Source organism: Bos indicus x Bos taurus, chromosome X (genome assembly GCF_003369695.1).
Source record: "Bos indicus x Bos taurus breed Angus x Brahman F1 hybrid chromosome X, Bos_hybrid_MaternalHap_v2.0, whole genome shotgun sequence".
Classification (NCBI taxonomy): domain Eukaryota; kingdom Metazoa; phylum Chordata; class Mammalia; order Artiodactyla; family Bovidae; genus Bos; species Bos indicus x Bos taurus.
In genome coordinates this window covers 79,810,464-79,830,885 of record NC_040105.1, presented here as the reverse complement: position 1 = coordinate 79,830,885, position 20,422 = coordinate 79,810,464, and the positions used below count along the sequence as shown (strand labels likewise).

Here is a 20,422-nt window from a genome sequence, read left to right as displayed (position 1 = left end):
AATACCAAAAATTTTATTTCGGAAACTTGCCAGGTAAAAGGTTAATATAAAGAGGTTGTCTTCTTGTATATTAGCAATACAAAATTAGAAAATATTTAAAAGATGTCATTAACAGTAACATCACAAAGCATAAAACTCCTCAGGGGAAATTCTAACAAAAATATAACATCTCTATGGACTGCAAGGAGATCCAACCAGTCCATTCTGAAGGAGATCATCCCTGGGATTTCTTTGGAAGGAATGATGCTAAAGCTGAAACTCCGGTACTTTGGCCACCTTATGCGAAGAGTTGACTCATTGGAAAAGACTCTGATGCTGGGAGGGATTGGGGGAAGGAGGATAAGGGGACAACAGAGGATGAGATGGCTGAATGGCATCACTGACTCAATGGACGTGAGTCTGAGTGAACTCCGGGAGTTGGTGGTGGACAGGGAGGCCTGGCGTGCTGCGATTCATGGGGTCGCAAAGAGTTGGACACGACTGAGCGACTGAACTGAACTGAACTGATGTTGAAACTGTTGCTATGATTAAAAAATGTTGCAAGTCGTGGCTATGGAAAATAGTGCTGCGATGAACATTGCAGTACATATACCTTTTGGAAATAAGGTTTTCTCCAGGAATATGCACGAGAGAGGTGTTGCTAAGGTGATATGGTAATTCCGTTTTACTTTTAAAGGAGCTGCCATACTGTTCACCATATTGGCTGTACCAATTTACATGCCCACTGACAGTGCAAGAGGGTTCCCTTTTTTCGACACTCTCCCCATGAATTATTGTTTGTAGAATTTGTGATGATAGCTGTTCAGACTGGTGTGAAATAAGACCTCATTGTAGTTTTGATTTGCATTTCTCTAATAATTAGTGATGTTGAGCCTCTTTTCATGTGTTTTATCTTCATCTGTATGTCTTCTTTGGAGAAATGTCTATTTATATCTGCCTGTTTTCTGATTGAGGTTTTTTTTTTTTTTTTTTTTTTTTTGACACTTGGCTACATGAGCTGTTTGTATGTTTTGGAGACTAGTACCTTGATAACTAATGGGAACTACCTGTGTAGCACAGGTAACTGTCCTCAATGCTTTGTGGTGACCTAAATGCAAAGGAAATTAAAAAAAAAAAAATAGGGTATATATACACACACAAACACACAGCTGATTTAATTTGCTGTACAGCAGAAAGTAACAGAACAGTGTACATACTGTGGGCTCCATTTATAGGAAGTTCTAGATGAAGCAAAAGTAATCTATACTAATGGAACTGAGAAGAGGGGTTGCATGGGGGAAGCGCAGTGTGGGCAAGGATACTAAAAATATTTCCTAGGATGCTGAGAAAAAATTCCATTGAGCATCATATATATAATCTTGGTGAAATTGCATAAATATTTCTGCAATGTAAATTCCAAACAGGATCTTGCTAAGTGGCTCAATGTAGTTATAAATTTACTAGATAATGTCAAATTATCCTTCAGAAAGTTGCATCACACTATGCTTTCACAACACTGCATGAGCACTCATTTTCCAATCCCTCATCCTCAATTTGGAGGAAACATTTGGTATCTTTCAACTTTCTCATTGAACTTTGGCAAATTGCATGGTGAAAATCGTATTCCATTATTGTTTTGGCTTGAATTTCTTTTTATTACCAATTAGTTTAAACATTTCCTCCTGCTTTTTGGTGATTTTTCTCTTTTTTTCTTTTCAGTAATTTGTATTTGTTTTTACTGTATGTTTACTTCATGGTTGTCTTCTATTGGATTTTTCATCTTCTTTTTTTATTTTGACTTTTTAACTGTGCATAAATTAGGTAAATGAGCCCTCTGTCAGCTATCTTCCAAATATTTCTCAATTCTTGTTTTTATAATTCCTTGTTTATTTACAGGAATTTTACGATGCAGTGTAAATTTTCCCTTTTTAGCTTCTGGACAAAGATAACTCAAGTTAAGAAATTTAAATAACTGAGAAAATTCCAGGAAGCTAGAGGGTGTACATTAAAAGAATTATGGGGTGCCGGGCGACTCCCTCTGAGTTCACCTGTGTGCCTTTCCACATGGACTTTTCAATAAACTATTTACTTTACACTGAAATATTGGAGAGAAAAAAGTAAATGAAGGCAGGTAGTGCCATGTTGGGCCAAGATGAAGCCAGGATGGGTGGGTCTGCACCTGGGACTCCAAACAGATGAGTTAGCCATAGGATTGTTCAGCCTTGTGAAGCCAAGAGGTACACATTGCTCGAGCTGTGATTGGAGGACTCAGGTAGCCCAAGCACGTGCTCAAAGCCAAGATCACAGGGAGGGAAGCACAAGCAGGGCGATGATGCTGCCCAGTAAGCCTGTCTCCCTTGGGCCAGAGGAAAGGGGATGCTACTTTTATTATGGAAAATGTAGTCTGTGGATATTGGGGAAAGAACTTGGTCAGTGCACGGAGTGTGAAAAAGTAAGCCAAAACCATGATTACTTTTACCACAGTACATATTCTAACCAATTTCCTCCCCATCATGTTTCAGCACATATTTTTAAAGTTGGAATTATACTTCATGTGCATTTTGGTTTTAATTGTTAATTTTTCTGTACTTTCCTGAATATTTTATTATAAAAATTTTCAAACATTCCACAAAGTTGAAAATTTTTTCTAGCTAATACATAAAGACTTCCCACCTCGATTCTACTGTAACCATTTTATGGTACTTCATTTGTCATGTAATTATCCTTTTGTCCATCCCTCTAGCCATCCATGAATCCCTCTTATTCCCTGGTGCATTTTGTGATAAATTGCAGACATCAGTATGCATCTCCATAAGTATTTTAGCAAGCCTGCCATTCAGTAGTGAGCTATGTTTGTTTACAGTAGTATTCTTTGAAATAAAAACTTTATGTACAATGAAATACACCAATCTATTTTTTCCCCAGTCTTGTTACTTTTTATTTGAAGTATAGTTGATTTACAATGTTGTGTTAATTATTGCTTTACAACAAAGTGATTCACCTATAAACATATATGTGTTATATACATTGTGTGTATATATACATACATATATATACATATTCATTTATTTAATTTTTTATGGCTACAATGTGCAGCAATAGGAATAAATGTAGAAAAAATATAATAGGTTAAAAATTTTTTTAATTAAAAGTATGAAAAAGAACAACAACAACAAAATAGAAGAAGACAGTTAAAAGGAAAAAGAAAAAGAAAACTCCACAGAACAGCAAAAGATCAACGTAGAGGCAGAGGTTTATAACAACAATAAAATGTGTGATTGAATATCCAAATATACATATATACCCATGCTGCTGCTGCTGCTGCTAAGTCATGTCGGTCGTGTCCGACTCTGTGTGACCCCATAGACGGTGGCCCACCAGGCTCCCCTCCCTGGGGTTCTCCAGGCAAGCATACTGGAGTGGGTTGCCATTTCCTTCTCCAGTGCATGAAAGTGAAAAGTGAAAGTGCGGTTGCTCAGTCGTGTCCGACTCTTCGTGACCCCATGGATTGCAGCCCACCAGGCTCCTCCGTCCATGGGATTTCCCAGGCAAGAGTACTGGAGTGGGTTGCCATTGCCTTCTCCACATATATACCCACAAGGAACATCAAAATAGTAAAACAAAAATAAGTACATTAAATTGACCCGACAAACAAAGGAAACTAAAATTATATCTACAAGAACAAAACTAACTAAAGCACAAACTGGAAAACAAAACTAGAGCAAGATTCTAGTTGGGGAATAAAGCAACTAAAACTAACATATTTTGAGAGGAAAGGAAAGAAAGAAAGAATAGATATGCACAGTTGAACAGAGGTAGATAAAGATGATTTATTTATGTTAATAATTAACTGCAAGGGGAAAAGAACAGTGAGAAAAGCAAACAAAGTAACAAATGTAGAATAATAATAATAGGTTAAAAAAATGAAAAACTAAAATTAGAGAAAGATAAAAGAAAAATAAAAGGAAAACTCCACAGAACTTCAAAAGCCCAACGTAGAAGTAGAGAAACATTTATAAAAGCAATAAAAAATTTGAGGAAAAAAAGTGCTCAAAAGCTTCAATAGATTTCATAGTGCCAATAAAATCTACAACTACAACAGGGGGTGGGGATCCAAAAGATTCTACAGAGCAAATCAAAACAGAAGAATAATATATTTTTATCTTGAGTCACTGCTGTCAGAGTCCAAATCATAGCTGAAAGTCACAGTCCACCTCACCTCCCCAGGATTCCCTCCAGTATTGTGCTGATCTCTGGACCTCCTGTGACTGCAGTTCAGGTACTAATCTGGTCCTACTTCTATGTGTTCTTTCTACAGCTATCAGAACTAGGGTGTATTCTTTTGTGGGAGTTCTCAATGACGTTTTACATATTCCATAAACAGAGTCTGCCTAGTTGATCGTGTGGATTTAATCTGCAGCTTGTACAGCTGGTAGAAAGGTTTTTGGGTCTTCTTTCTTAGCCACATTGCCCCTGGGTTTCAATTGTGGTTTTATTTCTATCTCTTCATGTAGTTTGTCCACTGGGATTTGCTCCTGAGGCTGCCCTGGAGGACTTGGGCTTGCCCCTGTGAGGGCCAGGTGTGGAGGTGGGGCAGCGGCTTGGGTCACAGGGGTTCTGGCAGCACCAGGTATTCAGGGGGGTTGGCGACTACAGCAGCAGGAAATGTAGTGCTCTAGAAGGGCACACAGTATTGGCCAATATACTTCATTATTCTTGCCTGGAAAATCTCCTACTGACAGAGAATCCTAGTAGGCCACAGTCTACAGGGTAGAAAAGAGTCACACTATTGAAGCAACTCTGCCTGTATAGACACAAGACATTATTTGCCTGTGGCAGCCCTTTCCCGGTGAGAGTTGAGCATGAAGTTGGCACAGCTGCTTGGCTTGCAGGGACCCTGGCAGCGCCAAGTGTGCAGGGACTCAGACTGCCTCCGCCACAGGAGTTATGGCCCTATCAGAGTCTTTTTCCAGCCTCTTATAGCTGGCTATCAAGAGGCCTCTTTGGCTAGTTTTTCTCCATAGCTCCACCCAATTAGAGTGGGGTCCTTATCTGTTGTCCAGTGTGTTAGGCACATAGAGGGGCCCCCTTTGCTGGGGTGCTACTCTGTAGTTCAGCTCATCAGGCACTTACAGGGGCTCCCTGGGTGGAGTACTACTCTGTAGTTCGGTGAGTCAGGTGCTTGATGGGCCAGCCTCTCTATTTTTCAGCTGCTGATGCTGGCATGTGGAAAGAGAGAGGCTATGGTGATGGCTCCATCCCCTACACATGACTCAGCAATATCACCTTGCTTCCATGGCTGCCTGGCTTACCTCCGCAGGCATTTCCCACCACAATCTCCTCCCACACATCCCCTCAATCAGTCTCTCCATAGTCAACAGCAGCCCTCACACTGGGATTGCTCCACAATCACCACCTCCAGCTCCCAGCTGTGGTGCCTTCTAGGGGACCTATATCCCTGTCTGGGGTTTGTATGGCTGCAGCGAGGCCAATGAAAATAATGTTTTATTTTCATTCCATTTAGGCTGCCACAGATCAGCTGTTTCACTCTCAGCCTTAAATGTTTCTCCTCTGATCCAGACAATTGCCCCAATGTGGTGACTGTATACCTACTTCAGTTCTCCCACCCATGGAGGGCAGGTCCAGTCCTATTAACACTACTGTTTTTCCCCTGGTTCCTTCATCCTATCAAATTTAGTGGTTCTATATATTCTTTTCTACTGGTCAGGTACTCCTGTCAGCTCACAGCTGGTGTTCTGCAAGCACTTCTGTGTCTGAAGATGTATTCCTGAGATGTCTCTAGTTAGAGGTATTACACATCTACCTACTCCTCCACCATCTTGTTCATCTCAAATTTTTGACTATTAGAAATGACTGCTATGGGCATTAATGTGCTCGTCTTTGAGAAAACTTTTTTTTTTCATGCTTATTGGTATAAACCTAGGAATGGGATAGCTGGGTCATATGGTAACCCAAAGTTTATCCTTTTAAGAAGCATCCAAACTCTTTTCTATCTTGGCTATACCATCTTGTATTCCCATAAGCAGAGCATGAAATTTCAAATATTTTCTCCTCTTCATCACACTTGTTCTTCTCTGTTCTCTCATTAAAGCCATCCTTTTGTTGTACCCTGTGTGCTTAGCTGCCAGCTATATATCTTTTTTTAGTGAATTTCATGTTCAAATTTGTGTCCATTTTTTTTGCATTGGTGCCTTTAATATATTTTGCCAGATTCTTAAGTTTTTCATACTTCAATGTTACAGTTATTATTTTTTATTTTAATTTCCTGTTGTCTGCCCTACTATATAGCAAATCAATTGATTACATTTCATATATCAGCTGTATATCTTGCAACATTGCTTAAGTTACTTCTTAGTTTTAGTTATTCTATGGTTGCTCTAGATTTCATTGGATATTCTACATAGATGTCACTGACAAATAAGAACAGTTTAATTCTTCTACTCCAAACTGGATAACTTCTCAATCATTTCTCAATCCATGACTTCATGGACAGAAATTCAGTATAATGAGAGTGGACAACTTTTTGTTGATTCAGATCTTAGAAGTAAAGTACTCAGTGTTCTACCATAAAGTGTGGTGTTAGTTATACAGTTTATTACCTTCATCAGGTAGAAGAAGTTTTCTATTTCTAGTTTGCTAAGAGTTTTTATACAGAATGTGTTCATGTGTGCAGCTCTTTGCGAACTCATGGACTGTAAGCACAACAGGCTCCTCTGGCCTTGGAGATTTTCCAGGCAAGAATACTGGAGTGGCTTGCCATGCCCTTCTCCAGGGGATCTTCCTAACCCAGGGATGGAACCCAGGTGTCCCACATGACAGGCAGATTCTTTACCAGCTGAGCCACAAGGGAGGCCAAGTGGAGCAAGGGCAAGTGCAGTCTCACAGCTTGAAGACAGGGGTTTCAGACAGGAAACTAAAAAACTGAGAAGAGCTCCATGAACACTGAGAAAAGCAGGTGTGATGGGAAAGTTTTCTGGTAGGTGGCCCACAACAAAATGGACTTCAGGGTGCTTTCAGACCACCTTGTAGGACGAAAGTGGAATGATTCTCATTTCCACAGACACTTCAATACAGCCTGGTTATGATGAAGGGATTGTAGGCAAGATATTAAAAACTAGTTAATGGTGAAAGGTGAGAGAACAGAATGAAAGTCTGAATACTGTGGCTGCGTGGCAAAGTTTGGAGGCGACATACTTGCTCTGCAATGTGACCCATCAGAGGTGACATAGAGAGGTGAGGATGGCAGGTGAGTTTGGAGAGCTCTTAAGGGCATTACAAATGCCTCGTTTCTCCCACGAAATTATCAGAGTTGCTCCCCATCTCCCGTACAGGTGTCAGGATGGGGCTTTGTGATATCAAGGCTCACCCAGGGCCACTATTGGCTGGGGAAGTGACTTGCTGACCTCATGAAGCATAACGGTGTGCCCCCCTGGGATGGGTATATATAGGGGTGCTCAGGGGCTCTAGAGCAGACCACTGGGAGTCTTCAAAATGACTAAGATGACTGAGAAGCCACAAGGCTCTAGAGTTGTTTTGGAACAGCCAGCTCTAGATACCCAGGAGGAAAAGATGAAGACCTCCTATCAACTGAGGTCCAAAACAAGTCAAGGTGAGCTGAACTCTCCCATGGTCCTCTTGCCCACTGATACCACCTCATATACCCCCTGCTCTGTCCTTGCCTGGCACATAGCCCTTTCCTCTGCCCACACCCCTTTTCCTTACGCCATCACTCCCATCCGTCTTCACCCTCTTCCCCAAACCAATGCCCTTCTGTGCTCCCTCTCTTGTTTTCCCCAGATGGCCAGGGTAACCGTGAGGGTGAATAAGCACATCTAAGCAAATTTGACCAAGGAAGCTTCTCAGGACAGTCCCACCTAAAGAAACTGAAGAAATTCTGAGGCACAAAGTTCTGTAGTTAGTGTTCCAAGGTGAATGAAGAGCTCAATCACCTTCACTGCCCTCTGAGGTCTCAGTCCCCACTCCCCCCTCTCCAGCACCTGCAGCCCCTGCTCTCTGACCCACTCAAGGCACTCTCAGGTATCCTACAGACTCGGTCTTATGGTGAGGTGACCACAGGTCGTCTGCAGCTGAAGGAGGCTAGACAGTAGGAGGAAACACCACACCGCCAACCCCTGCCCCCTCAAAGCACAAGTCTAGTGCTCTGAAGTCTCCCAGACCCCCAGAGCTGGCTGCCTCAGTTGCCAAACCTATCAGATCAGGGGTTAGGGTACCTGCTGCATCTTCTCAGGGCTTATGGGAGCCTAGTGTGCATCAGCTGAGACTGGGAGAGCTTGGGTGCACGAGACACGGAGTGGACTAGCCCTGCCCTCACCTGTGGCATCCTGCCCATACGCCCCACCCCCGGCCCTCACCAGTAGTTGCAGCTGTCGAGCCTAGCCAGCTGGGCGCCCGGACGGTGCCGCTCCCCAGTCAGCAGGTCCAGGCAGCTGCAGTGACCCGGCTGCACGCAGACGGAGCCATCGGCACTCAGCACCTGGCCTGGGAGGGCAGTAACAGCCGGGCTAGCAGCGCCAAACGCAGTGCTGGAGGACAAGGAAGGGAGGGCCCTGGGTCAGTGGAATGCGGGGTCCAAGGGGACTGCTGTGGGATGGAGGAGGGGCGCCTGGGAGCCACGATGAAGTAAAGAAGGAGACTGCGGGGGGCAGAGGAGGGGAAGTGCGATGCTCCAGTTCATAGCTGTCTTTTCTAAACACAGTTTATGCCGAGCTTTCACTGGAGTTTTTTCTCCAGGGGAGTGGGGAAGAGACAGCCTGCGAGGAGCTTCCCTGTACCGCGTATCCGCCAGACGATGGGCCCCGTGGAGAGTTGAGTGAGGATCAACACAGATCTCCTAAGACGGAGGGGGCCAGGGACCGGAAAGCTGGCGGGAGTGGTGGGCGTTTGGGAAGGTGCCGGAGCTCAATGTGAGAGGCCGGGACCGGGCACCGGGTCCTGTTCCTCCCGCCTCCGTGTGGAGCCTCCCGCCCTCGGACAGGTCCAAGCAGAGCTTCTCAAAGCGCCATCCCTTCGCCCTAGCTGTTTGCTCCAGCATCTTTTCACTCGGGACCGCTTCCTCGCCACTGCGCAGGCGCCACTGGACCGCGCACCCCTGCAGGCGGCTGGCCTGCGTCCCCTCTCCATGGTCCTGGACTGGCCCCAAGCCCCGACACACGCATGCGCACTCGTGCGCGCACAGGGTCAAGGTCAGCTCACCAACGCGCCCCACGCGGGGGGGTTTCGGATGATCCACCAAGAGGACGGCCCTTTTCCTGTGTGTTCCTGCTGTTTCTATCATAAAACTTGTCAACCGAGAAACGGATATGAGGTAAGGACGACAAGGGCTGCTACATGAGGCTCACTCCCACTGCTTTCGAGAACCAGGAGCCAGGCCAGCTGGGTGCTGACCCCTATCCTTCCCCCCAACCGCGGACGGCCCCAGGTCACAGGGGCCACACCCTGCCGTCCAGCAACGTCACCGTGAGGAGCCCAGACTCACCACAAGGTCATTGCAGGAGCAAGGGCAGGGAGGACCACAGGCACTGTACTTGGCTCCTTCAATGGCGGTGCAGTTGGTCACTGCACGGGGGAGGGCGCTGGGTGGGTAACAGGTGTGCAGGTCACTCCCCCGCCCCACCACCTCCCCGCTCGCCTCCCCAGAATGCCCCCTGCAGCTTTCCCACCTCTCTTCCTTGACCTCCATCGCCGTCCCTGGCAGGTACCTGGGCATGGCAGAGCCTGGCAGGCCGCCCCCTGGGTCCGAGGCCCTTCGCAGTAATCCCCCAGGCCCTGGGGTGGGGGCTGGTCACAAGCTCAGGTCCGGTTCCGGAGACCCTCCCCCGCCCCCCGACAGCTCTGGCTACAGCTGGACCAGGGTCCCCTAGTATCCCAGCCTCCAGCTCCCAGGGAATACAAGAGGAAGCAGTGGCGATGGGCTGGGCTTGGCTGGGCCAAGGTGACGGGCACATCTGGGTTCCATGGGATGCACGGTCACACTCCAGCAGGAGGCAGGGCTCCTCCTCTGCCTCGGGGCCTGGGCAAAGAAGGGGCGCCGAGGCCAACAGGGGCAGTGGGGCCATGCTGGATGGCACTCCACCGGGGGGTCTGGTGCAGAAGCAGTGTCTATGGTGCCGGGCTGGGCCACAAGAGGCAGAGCACTCGCCCCATGGTGTCCAGGGTGACCCCGTGGGCTGACCTGGGTTGCACAGCAGGGAGAGGCAGTGAGGACAATGGAGGCTGAAAGGGCCCAAAGGGCAGGGGGTGGGGTACAGTGCCATGCACAGGACAGGCCAACCCCTCCCTGCTCCCACCCCTCCAGAGGGCTTTCCTCCCCGGTGCTACCCCCTACCCCTGCACACACCCACTGTGGCGGGGCTGGGGAGGCCCCATTCTCACCCTCTTCACAAGCCAAGGAGGTGCAGTTAGTGATGAGCCCAGTGACACAACCCCTGATAGAGAAACAGCAGACGATGGGGGTCCTTTTACAGGCTGAACGTGTCCCCACAAATTCATATGTTGGAACCCTACCCTGTTAGCGAGAATGCAGAATTGTTACCTTGTTTGGGGGGGTTTCTTTTCAGAAGTGATCAAGCTAAAATGGGGCCATTAGGGTGACCCAAACCCAGTGTGACTGGTGTCCTTCTACAAAGGGGAAATTGGGACACAGGTGCAGACAGAGGGGATGTGAAGACCCAGGAAGGAGATGGTTATGTGAAGCAGCTGGGAGGGATGCAGCCATGTGCCAGGGGAGGCCAGGAATTGCCCACAAACTCCGCAAGATGAGGGGGGCTAGGAACAGCCCCAGCAGACCTAGACGGGTGGCAAGAGTAAGACTGGTGAGGAGGGGGCAGGCGAGTGGCACACGCAAGCTTGGCTCCAAAGAGCTGCACACTGTGCCTGTGAGAGGGGGCGTCTCTGTGGCCCATGGAGGCCAACACCCCCTGCCCCTCATGCAGAGGAGAGACAAAGGGTCCTCGGGGTCACAGGGCCATTGCAGGGGGCGGCAGCCTCACCAATTCTCACATGGATGAAGCACAAAACTGCCTGGGTGGTGTAGGCGTCCCCCGTTGGTACAGGGGCAGTCCCTGGAGCAGACCACTGTCAGTCTTCAAAACTGCAAACAGCAGCTCCAAGTGGAGCAAAGGCAAGTGAATTCAGTGCATTCTCACAGCCTTAAGACAGGGGTTTCAGACTGGAAACTGGAAAACTGAGGAGATCTACGTGAACACTGAGAAAAGGAGGTAGGATGGAAGTTTTCTGGTTGGTGGCCCAGAATTAAATGGACTTCAAGGTGTTTTAAGACCACCTTGTACAAGGAAAGCAGACACTTAAACACAGCCTAATTATCAAGGAGGGATTTTAGGCAAAATATTACAAACTAGATAATGGTGAAAGGTGAGGGAGAACAGAATGAAAACATGAATATTGTGGCTGTGAGACCAGTTTCGGAGGAGACACACTTACCACTGCCATGTGACACATCAGTATTGAGTTAGAGAGATGAAGATGGCAGGTGAGGTTCGCGGGCTCATAAGGGGCACTCAAAATACTTCTTTTATCCCACCAAACCATCTTAATTTCTCCCCATCCTGCCCTAGAGGTGTCAGGAAGGGGCTTTGTGATGTCAAGGCTCACCCAGGGCCACCATTGGCTATGGAAGTGAATGGATGACCTTATAAAACTTAAGGGTGTGCTTCCTGGGCAGGGATGTATATAGGGGTGTTCAGGGGCCCTGGAGCAGACCACTGCAAAAACAAAATGGCAAAAGACAGCACGTGGAGGAAAGGCACATGTATTCAGTGCATTCTCACAGCCTGAAGACAGGGGTTTCAGACTGGAAACTGGAAACCTGAGGAGAGCTATGTGAACACTGAGAAGAGGTGGAATGGGAAAATTTTCTGGTAGGTGGTCCACAATTAGATGGCCTTCAAGGTGCTTTCAGATCGCCTTGTAGGAGGAAAGTGGAATGATTCTCGTTTCCACAGACACTTAAATACAGCCTAATTATCATGAAGGGATTTTAGACAAGATATTAAAATCTAGATAACGGTGAAAGGTGAGAAGGAACAGAATGAATGCCTGAATACTGTGGCTGTGAAGCCAGGTATGTAAGAGAAATACTAACCCTGCCATTTTTCAAATAGTGTGGAGTAAGAGAGATGAAGATGTAGGTGAGTTTCGTGGTCTCATAAGGAGCATAAATGAACCTTTTATCCCACCAAGCCATCTGAATTTATGGCCATCCTCCCCTAGAGGTGTCAGGATGAGGCTTTGTGATGTCAAGCCTAACCCAGGGCCACCATTGGCTGGATGATATGACTTGCTGACTTCATAATGAATAAGTGTGTTGCCCTGTGAGGAGGGTTATGTATAGGGGTGCTCAGGGGCTCTTGAGCAGACCACTGCGAGCCTTTAAAATGTCAAGAGACAGCTCCAAGTGCAGCAAGGTCAAGCTTATACAGTGCAATCTCACAGCCTGAAGACAGGGGTTTCAGTTTGGAAATGGGAAAACTGAGGAGAGAGAGCTAGGTGAACACAGAAAAGGAGATGGGATGGAAGTTTTCTGGTAGGTGGCCCAGAATTAAATGGACTTCAAGGTGCTTTAAGACCACTTTTTAAGAGGAAAGTGGAATGATCTTCATTTGCACAGGCACTTAAATAGGGCTGAATTATCAAGGAGGAATTTTAGGGAAGATATTAAAACTAGATAATGTTGAAAGGTGAGAGAGAACAGAATGAAAGCCTGAACACTGTGGCTGTGAAGCCAGATTTGTAGGTGACACACTACCCCTGACATGTGACAACATCAGTGTGAATTTAGAGAGATGACGATGGTGTCAGAATGAGGCTGTGTGATGTCAAGGCTCAGCCACGGCCACCACTGCCTGGGGAAGTGACTTGCTGACATCATAAAGCATAAGGGTTTTGCTGCCTGGGGAGGAGTCTATATAGGCATGTTCAGGGAATATGGAGCAGACCAATGTGAGTCTTCAAAATGGTAAAAGACAGCTCCAAGAGGAGCAAGGGCAAGTGTATTCAGTGCATTCTCACAGTCTGAAGACAGGGGTTTCAGACTGGAAACTAGGAAACTGAGGCAAGCTACATGAACACTGAGAAAATAAAGTGGGATGGAAGTTTTCTTGTAGGTGGCCCAGAATTAAATGTTCTTCAAGGTGCTTTAAGCCCACCTTGTCAGAGGAAAGTGGAATGGTTCTCATTTCCACAGACACTTAAGTACAGCCTAATTATCAAAACATAAATTTTGGGGGTGCCACATTCAGACAAAAGCTGTATGTGTGTATATGTGTGTGTGTAGTTGATTTCTGCTTTCACTTGTTACCTCATGAACTAAGGCTAGCCATGTACCAGTACTAGTTGTAAAACGGTACTTCTCTATGTAAGTATGTCAGCTATCCACATGCTTTAAAATCTGGTAAGTATAGCCTTCATGCTCATTATTCTTTTTCAGAAATGTCCTGCCTCTTATTACATGTTTATTTTTCCACATACGTTTTAGAATAAGCTTATTTCCCACACCAAACATATTAGTATTCTTGCTAAAATCTTATTGTAATTATAGAATAATCTGGGGACAATTGATATCTGTATAAAATATTTTCATCTTCCCCGAAGTGATATCTTTCCATTTCATTGCATTTTTCAGTAGCATTTCAGATTTTTCTTCAAATAGCTATTGCATATTTGTTCTTAAATACAATCTTAATATTTATCTGTTTGTAGCTATTATAAATGGTGTCTTCCTTTATAAATGTAATTACTTGTTATTTAGGAACACTGTTTTATATATTATTATTTTTAACCAGCCATCTAGGTCAATTCCTTTAAGATACAGCTTTCCCTGGATATCTGTGGGAGATTGGTTCTAGGACACCCCTGCCAACAAGCAGATACCGAAATCCACAGACATTCAAGTCCCTTAAATAAGTATCATATCATTTTAGTATTTGCATATAAACTACACACATCCTCCCATATACTTTAAAACATCTCTAAATTTCTTATGAACCTAATACAATGTAAAAGATATGTAAACAGTTGCCAGCATGTGTTAAATTTGCAGCTTGACTTTTGGAACTTTCTGGAGTTTTTTTTTTTTTTTTTTAATATACATTTTTAATCCAGAGTTGAATGAATCCTTGGATGTGAAACACATGGATAGGAAAGGCTAACTGTATAGAGTACTTTTCACTTGGAGTCACCAGATACACAATTGTATCATCAGGAAACAATGTTAATGTTGCCTCTATTGCTCTATGATTTGAAAATAAACTTTAAAAAACCTTGGAAAGATTTTAGATTCACAAGAAAGCAAAGATATTTTCCTTATATCAGAAAGTTCCCTAATATCAACCATATTGTTATAAACTAGAGTGGCTACATTATTTCTAAGATTTTTCCTCTAAGATTTTCTTAAATTTTACCTAATATCTTTTTTCTGTGCCAGGAACTCACCCTGGATCCCACATTCATGTAGTAGCCATGACTTTCATGTTCTTGGATGTGACAATTTCACATACTTTTCTTATTTTTTATGACCTTGATATGTGGATCACAATAAACTGTGGACAATTCTGAAAGAGATGAGAATACCAGACCACCTGACCTGCCTCTTGAGAAATCTGTATGCAGGTCAGGAAGCAACAGTTAGAACTGGACAGGGAACAACAGACTGGCTCCAAATAGGGAAAGGAGGATGTCAAGGCTGTATATTGTCACCCTGCTTATTTAACTTATATGCAGAGTACATCATGAGAAACGCTGGACTAGAAGAAACACAAAATGGAATCAAGATTGCCGGGAGAAATATCAATAACCTCAGATATGCAGATGACACCACCCTTATGGCAGAAAGTGAAGAGGAACTAAAAAGCCTCTTGATGAAAGTGAAAGTGGAGAGTGAAAAAGTTGGCTTAAAGCTCAACATTCAGAAAATGAAGATCATGGCATCTGGTCCCATCACTTCATGGGAAATAGATGGGGAAACAGTGGAAACAGTGTCAGACTATTTTTTGGGCTCCAAAATCACTGCAGATGGTGACTGCAGCCATGAAATTGAAAGATGCTTACTCCTTGGAAGGAAAGTTATGACCAACCTAGATGGCATATTCAAAAGCAGAGACATTACTTTTCCAACAAATGTCCATCTAGTCAAGGCTATGGTTTTTCCTGTGGTCATGTATGGATGTGAGAGTTGGACTGTGAAGAAGGCTGAGCACCAAAGAATTGATGCTTTTGAACTGTGGTGTTGGAGAAGACTCTTGAGAGTCCCTTGGACTGCAAGGAGATCCAACCAGTCCATTCTGAAGGAGATCAGCCCTGGGATTTCTTTGGAAGGAATGATGCTAAAGCTGAAACTCCAGTACTTTGGCCACCTCATGCGAAGAGTTGACTCATTGGAAAAGACTGATGCTGGGAGGGATTGGGGGCAGGAGGAGAAGGGGATGACAGAGGATGAGATGGCTGGATGGCATCACTGACTCGATGGAGGTGAGTTTGAGTGAACTCCGGGAGTTGGTGATGGACAGGGAGCCCTGGCGTGCTGCGATTTATGGGGTCACAAAGAGTGGGACAGGACTGAGCAACTGAACTGAACTGAACTGATCAGGTATTTTATAAAATGTTTCCCAATTTGGATTTGTCTGATGATTTTCCTATTAGCTTGGGACTACGGATTTTTTGGGGGGAGGTTCCCTTGTGTCTCAGCTGGTAAAGAACCCATATGCAATGAAGGAGACCTAGGTTTGATCCCTGGGTTGGAAGATCCCCTAGAGAAGGGAAAGGCTACCCACTCCAGTATTCTGGCCTAGAGAATCCCATGGACAGTGTAGTCCATGGTGTTTTGAAGAGTTGGACACGACTGAGCAACTTTCACATTCACTGTCACTTCATGGTTTTGGGGGAAGAAGAATGCAGAGGTGGAATGTCCTTTTAATCGTGTGACATAATCAACAAGGCTTATCACTGGTAATGCTGATTTTTACCACCTGGCTGAAGTAGTGTTTGTCAGGTTATATCACTGTTAAGTTACTCCTTTTTATCCCTCTCCATATTGTTGTATTTTTTGGAAGGAAGTCACTACATGTAACTCACTCTTCAGGAACAGGGAGTTACACTCCACCTCCCTAAAAGTCGAATTATCTATGCCAACTATCTGAAATTCTTCTTCATGGGAAATTGGTCTATTGTCTCACATGTATTCAATCATTTAATTATATCAGTATGGCCCATAGATATTCATTTTATAGTTTGGGGTATAATCCCAAAAGATGACTTACTAATTTATTATATTGCTCACCTTGTTAACAGTTTTGGACATTTGAAGCTCATTCCTGTCTTCTTTGACATAACCTCGTTATTCTGGGGCTTTTTTTTTATTATTATATTTTTAGCATTTCCTTTTTGATAGAATAAGTTCCCCCAGACTCCTCTTCTATATTTCCTCCCTGAGCCCTACAATCACTAATTCCTCCAAGAAGCCTGGTTCCTTTTATTGGAAATCAGTATTGGGAACCAAGATCTGTGCTTCTTTCTTTCATTATTTGAGAGTATCACTCCTCTTAGACCCTTTCAGCTAACCAAAGAAATATAATTATGAATATTCATGTGCCATATATTAAACTGTTCAATTCATGTATGCATGTGTAACAGTATCAGGATTGTTAACCTATACTTCTATGAGAAAAAACACTACCAACTAGATTTCAGTGGTTTTATCTTTTGATTTCAGTCTTGTAAAATCTATTCATTTCCAAAGTTACTTAATTCAACGGATCTTAGTGAGGTGGTTTCATATAATTGTAATATAATTTGATTGTTTGGTCAAATTCTGCATTCCATTCTTGATGTCAAATGTTTTTTTAAATATGCATACATTGATTCTCTTTTTTTGCTGTTAAGATTCTATGGGTTTTGACAAACATGTAATACCATGTATTTACCATAACATCATACAGAATAGTTTCACTGCCCTAAAACATCCCTTATGCATGGAGAAGGAAATGGTAACACACTACAGGATTCTTGCCTGGGAAATCCCAGGGACAGAGGAGCGTGTTGGGCTACAGTCCATGGGGTCTTAAGGACTCAGACACAACTTAGCAACTGACCACAGTCATTTATAGAAAGAGTGTAGTCCGCACAAAACATATACGTGGCTCCTAGTTTCTGACCTCTGCTTTAATATCTTTCTTTCTCACTTGGCTCTCTGCTCCACAGGGACACATGCCCAGGGCTCTGTTCTGCTCAGCCCAGCATCTGGATTCAACAAATGGAATAATGAGAATAGAAGACGGATCCACCCTTCCAGTAGAACATCAGGTTCAGAAAGAATACACTGGTAAGGAGATGGCATTTTGTCACTCCCAAACTCTTTTTCACTTGCTCGCTGAAAATGTCCCCATTTACCTTTAAGCCCTACTTCCAGTTGGCCCTACAAACCTCCTTTCACAATGGCCACATGGGCCCTTTATGACATCACCAAGGGCCCAGCCCTTCCTGGTCCTCAGTCTCCAGGTGCCAGGGCAGACCAGTACACCAGGAGCCATTTCCTCTTGGCTCAGGGGAGCTCCAGGGTAGGGTCCTCTGCAGAGGACACGTTCTAATTTGGCAGAATCTATCAGAGCATGCCCAAGACTGGTTTGAGTTGCTCTGGCTTTTTTTTTTCATTGTCCTGATATATGTGACAGTGTAGTTGGCAGGAGAAAGTGGCGAGAGTAATCTGCAGACTCCTCCTGCCCGTTAGGGTGGTTCATTTGGCTCTCTGGGAAAGAAAAAGAAAAAAAGCTTCCCCAGAAAAAGACTATATGTTTGATACATTAATCCTGCTTGAGATGGACCTTGTGAAATGTGTGTCCAGGGTGTGGAGTCTGAAACTACTAACTGGTCCTAACCTCAACTCTGCCAATGTCGAGGTTCCTGCAGACGCACAGAATAACATTACAGTATATGAGCTCTGGGGCAATGACTCCAGTTTGAGTGGATTTGTGTGTCATTGTAGAAGAGGAATTGTTGAAGGTTGACATACTGTATCCAGACTAGTAGAACTATTGTGATGCAAAAGAAAAAACCTCTGATATTTTTTTTTATCTTCTCTGCAGTTTTACCTTTCCCAGAATGTTGTACAATTGGCTGCATGCAGTATATAACCTATTCAAGGCTAGCTTACTTTACTTAATAACATTCATTCAGGTTTCATCCATTTCTTTTTGTTATTTGATAGCTTGTTTCTTTTTATTCTTGAATAATATTCTGTTATGTTAATGTACCATTATTTGTTTATCCATACATCTATTAAAGGACACTTTGAAAAGACTCTGATGCTGGGAGGGATTGGAGCAGGAGGAGAGAAGGGGACGACAGAGGATGAGATGGCTGGATGGCATCACCAACTGGATGGACATGAATTTGAGTGAACTCCGGAAGTTGGTGATGGACAGGGAGACCTGGCATGCTGCAATTCATGGGATCGCAAAGAGTCGGACACGACTGAGAGACTGAACTGAACTGAACTGAACTGGTTGCTTCCAATTTGTGTGTGTGAGAGAGAGAGAGCATGAATTAAGCTGTTATAAAATCGATGTGCATGTTTTTATGTGGGCATTAGCTATCAAATCATTGGGTGAACTAACTAGGAGGGTAATTGTTAGATCATGTGGTATGACAATATTTAGCTCTGTAAGAGATTGCTTCCAAAGTGACTCTACCATTTTGTAATCCCGCTAACAACAAATGAGAGTTCCTGTTGTTCCTTATCTTTGCCGGTAAATGCTTTGTCAGATTTTTGTATTTGACCTTTCTGATAAGTGTGTAGTGGTATCTCATTGCTCTAATTTCACCAGTATACTCTAAAAGGTGATCTTATTTCCATATTTCCATTGAAACATTTCCATTGTGTTTTATTACCATCAGTTCTTTAGGTGTTTTATCTTTAATCTGAGGTTTAAATAGATCTGCTCAGCAAAACTTCTGCTGCTGTTTATACCATCAGTGCTTACTTTGCTTAATTAGTTCTCCCATAATATTTTCATGAAGGACTCATAACTTGAAATCATGTAGATTGGAAAAAAAATATTTTAATTGAGCAACACTGACATTTTCTTTTCCTGAGTATTGCTTTGTCCACTATTGTTTAGTGGCTCTACACAAGTTTCAGTTCAGCATGAACTTCTCCCCCTTATTTTTGGTTTGTTTTGATTATCTTATATACTTACTAGATGTGAACCAAGTAGATATTAATACCAGTTGCAGATGTAGTGGCACATTTATCATGAAGTTTTCTTACAAGCATTTACATATTTTATTAGAATCTTAACTTTATTATGTTTCTTCTTCATATTGTTTTAAAAAAAACTACATGTTCATTATTCAAGTTTTGAATAGTCTGTGCCTCTTCTCCATTGAGATTCGAATGAATCCATTTATATAATGTTAGAAAGAGAGAACAATGATAATATATGTTGGTATAGTCATTGAAGAAAATATATTTCAAAAAGAACAGTAACTAAATTATTTGCTATTTGCTAACAAAATTAATTTTCTCTCAGGATATTTTGTAATTATGAAAGTCAAAATGCTCTTGCCTGTACTCTATAAGCATGGAAGATAAATTAGCAAGCGCCTGAGTCAAACATCAATTTATAGAAAATATAATGTTCAGTTTTAACTAGTTTAACTTAAAGTCTTCATTATAGTTCAGTTATTAACATTCTTGTTTTTCCTGTCAGTAAAGAGAATGTGCCAGTTCTTTTTGGGGGAAGACTCTTTTACTCAATACTTTCCTATGCTTTTGATTTTCAAGTTAAAAGACACTTGTGTTCGAATGTCTGGTATTGTGCCTACGGAATATTTTACTAATTAATATTACCATTAGCAAAATGTACAATCTGATTATTTCCCATGCTGATTTAAAGTGACTTATAATAAAAGACATATATCAATTAAGTATGTTTTGGATTGATGTGTACACACTGCTCTATTTAAAATGGATAACCTAAAACTCTATATCACAGGGAACTCTGCTGAATAGTCTGTAAGAACCTAAATGGGAAAATAATTTGAAAAAGAATATGTATATATACATATATCTATATATGTGTGTGTGTGTTATATATATGTGTGTGTGTACACTTTGCTGTACACTGGAAGTTAATGCAACATTGCTAACCAATTATATTCCAATATAAAATAAAGCATTAAAAAAATAAACTTTTCCAGAAGACAAAAATCATGATATAAACTAAACAACGTTGTTCTGCTGCTACTACTGCTAAGTCACTTCAGTCATGTCCGACTTTGTGTGACCCCATAGATGGCAGCCCACCAGGTTCCCCCGTCCCTGGGATTCTCCAGGCAAGAACACTGGAGTGGATTGCCATTTCCTTCTCCAATGCATGAAAGTGAAAAGTGA

The 20,422-nt window shown here is 43.3% G+C and overlaps 1 protein-coding gene across 1 annotated transcript; it reads left to right on the top strand.

Moving 5' to 3' along the window:
* The first annotated feature begins 7,500 nt into the window (after window positions 1-7,500).
* On the top strand, window positions 7,501-19,956 carry LOC113888090. Its single transcript, XM_027535416.1, has 5 exons — window positions 7,501-7,609; window positions 8,376-8,540; window positions 8,847-9,325; window positions 17,233-17,353; window positions 18,313-19,956. The coding sequence occupies exons 1-5, from the start codon at window positions 7,501-7,503 to the stop codon at window positions 18,426-18,428; spliced, it is 990 nt and encodes a 329-aa protein (XP_027391217.1). The 3' UTR covers window positions 18,429-19,956.
* Window positions 19,957-20,422: the final 466 nt, after the last annotated feature.

Bases quoted from the DNA above. Each gene is read 5' to 3' on its own strand.
- LOC113888090 (XM_027535416.1), top strand. From the start codon at position 7,501: ATGACTGAGAAGCCACAAGGCTCTAGAGTTGTTTTGGAACAGCCAGCT. The intron at 7,610-8,375 runs GTGAGCTGAACT...GGCCCTCACCAG, and splicing joins GAGGTCCAAAACAAGTCAAG to TAGTTGCAGCTGTCGAGCCT. The intron at 8,541-8,846 runs GTGCTGGAGGAC...GGATCAACACAG, and splicing joins GGCTAGCAGCGCCAAACGCA to ATCTCCTAAGACGGAGGGGG.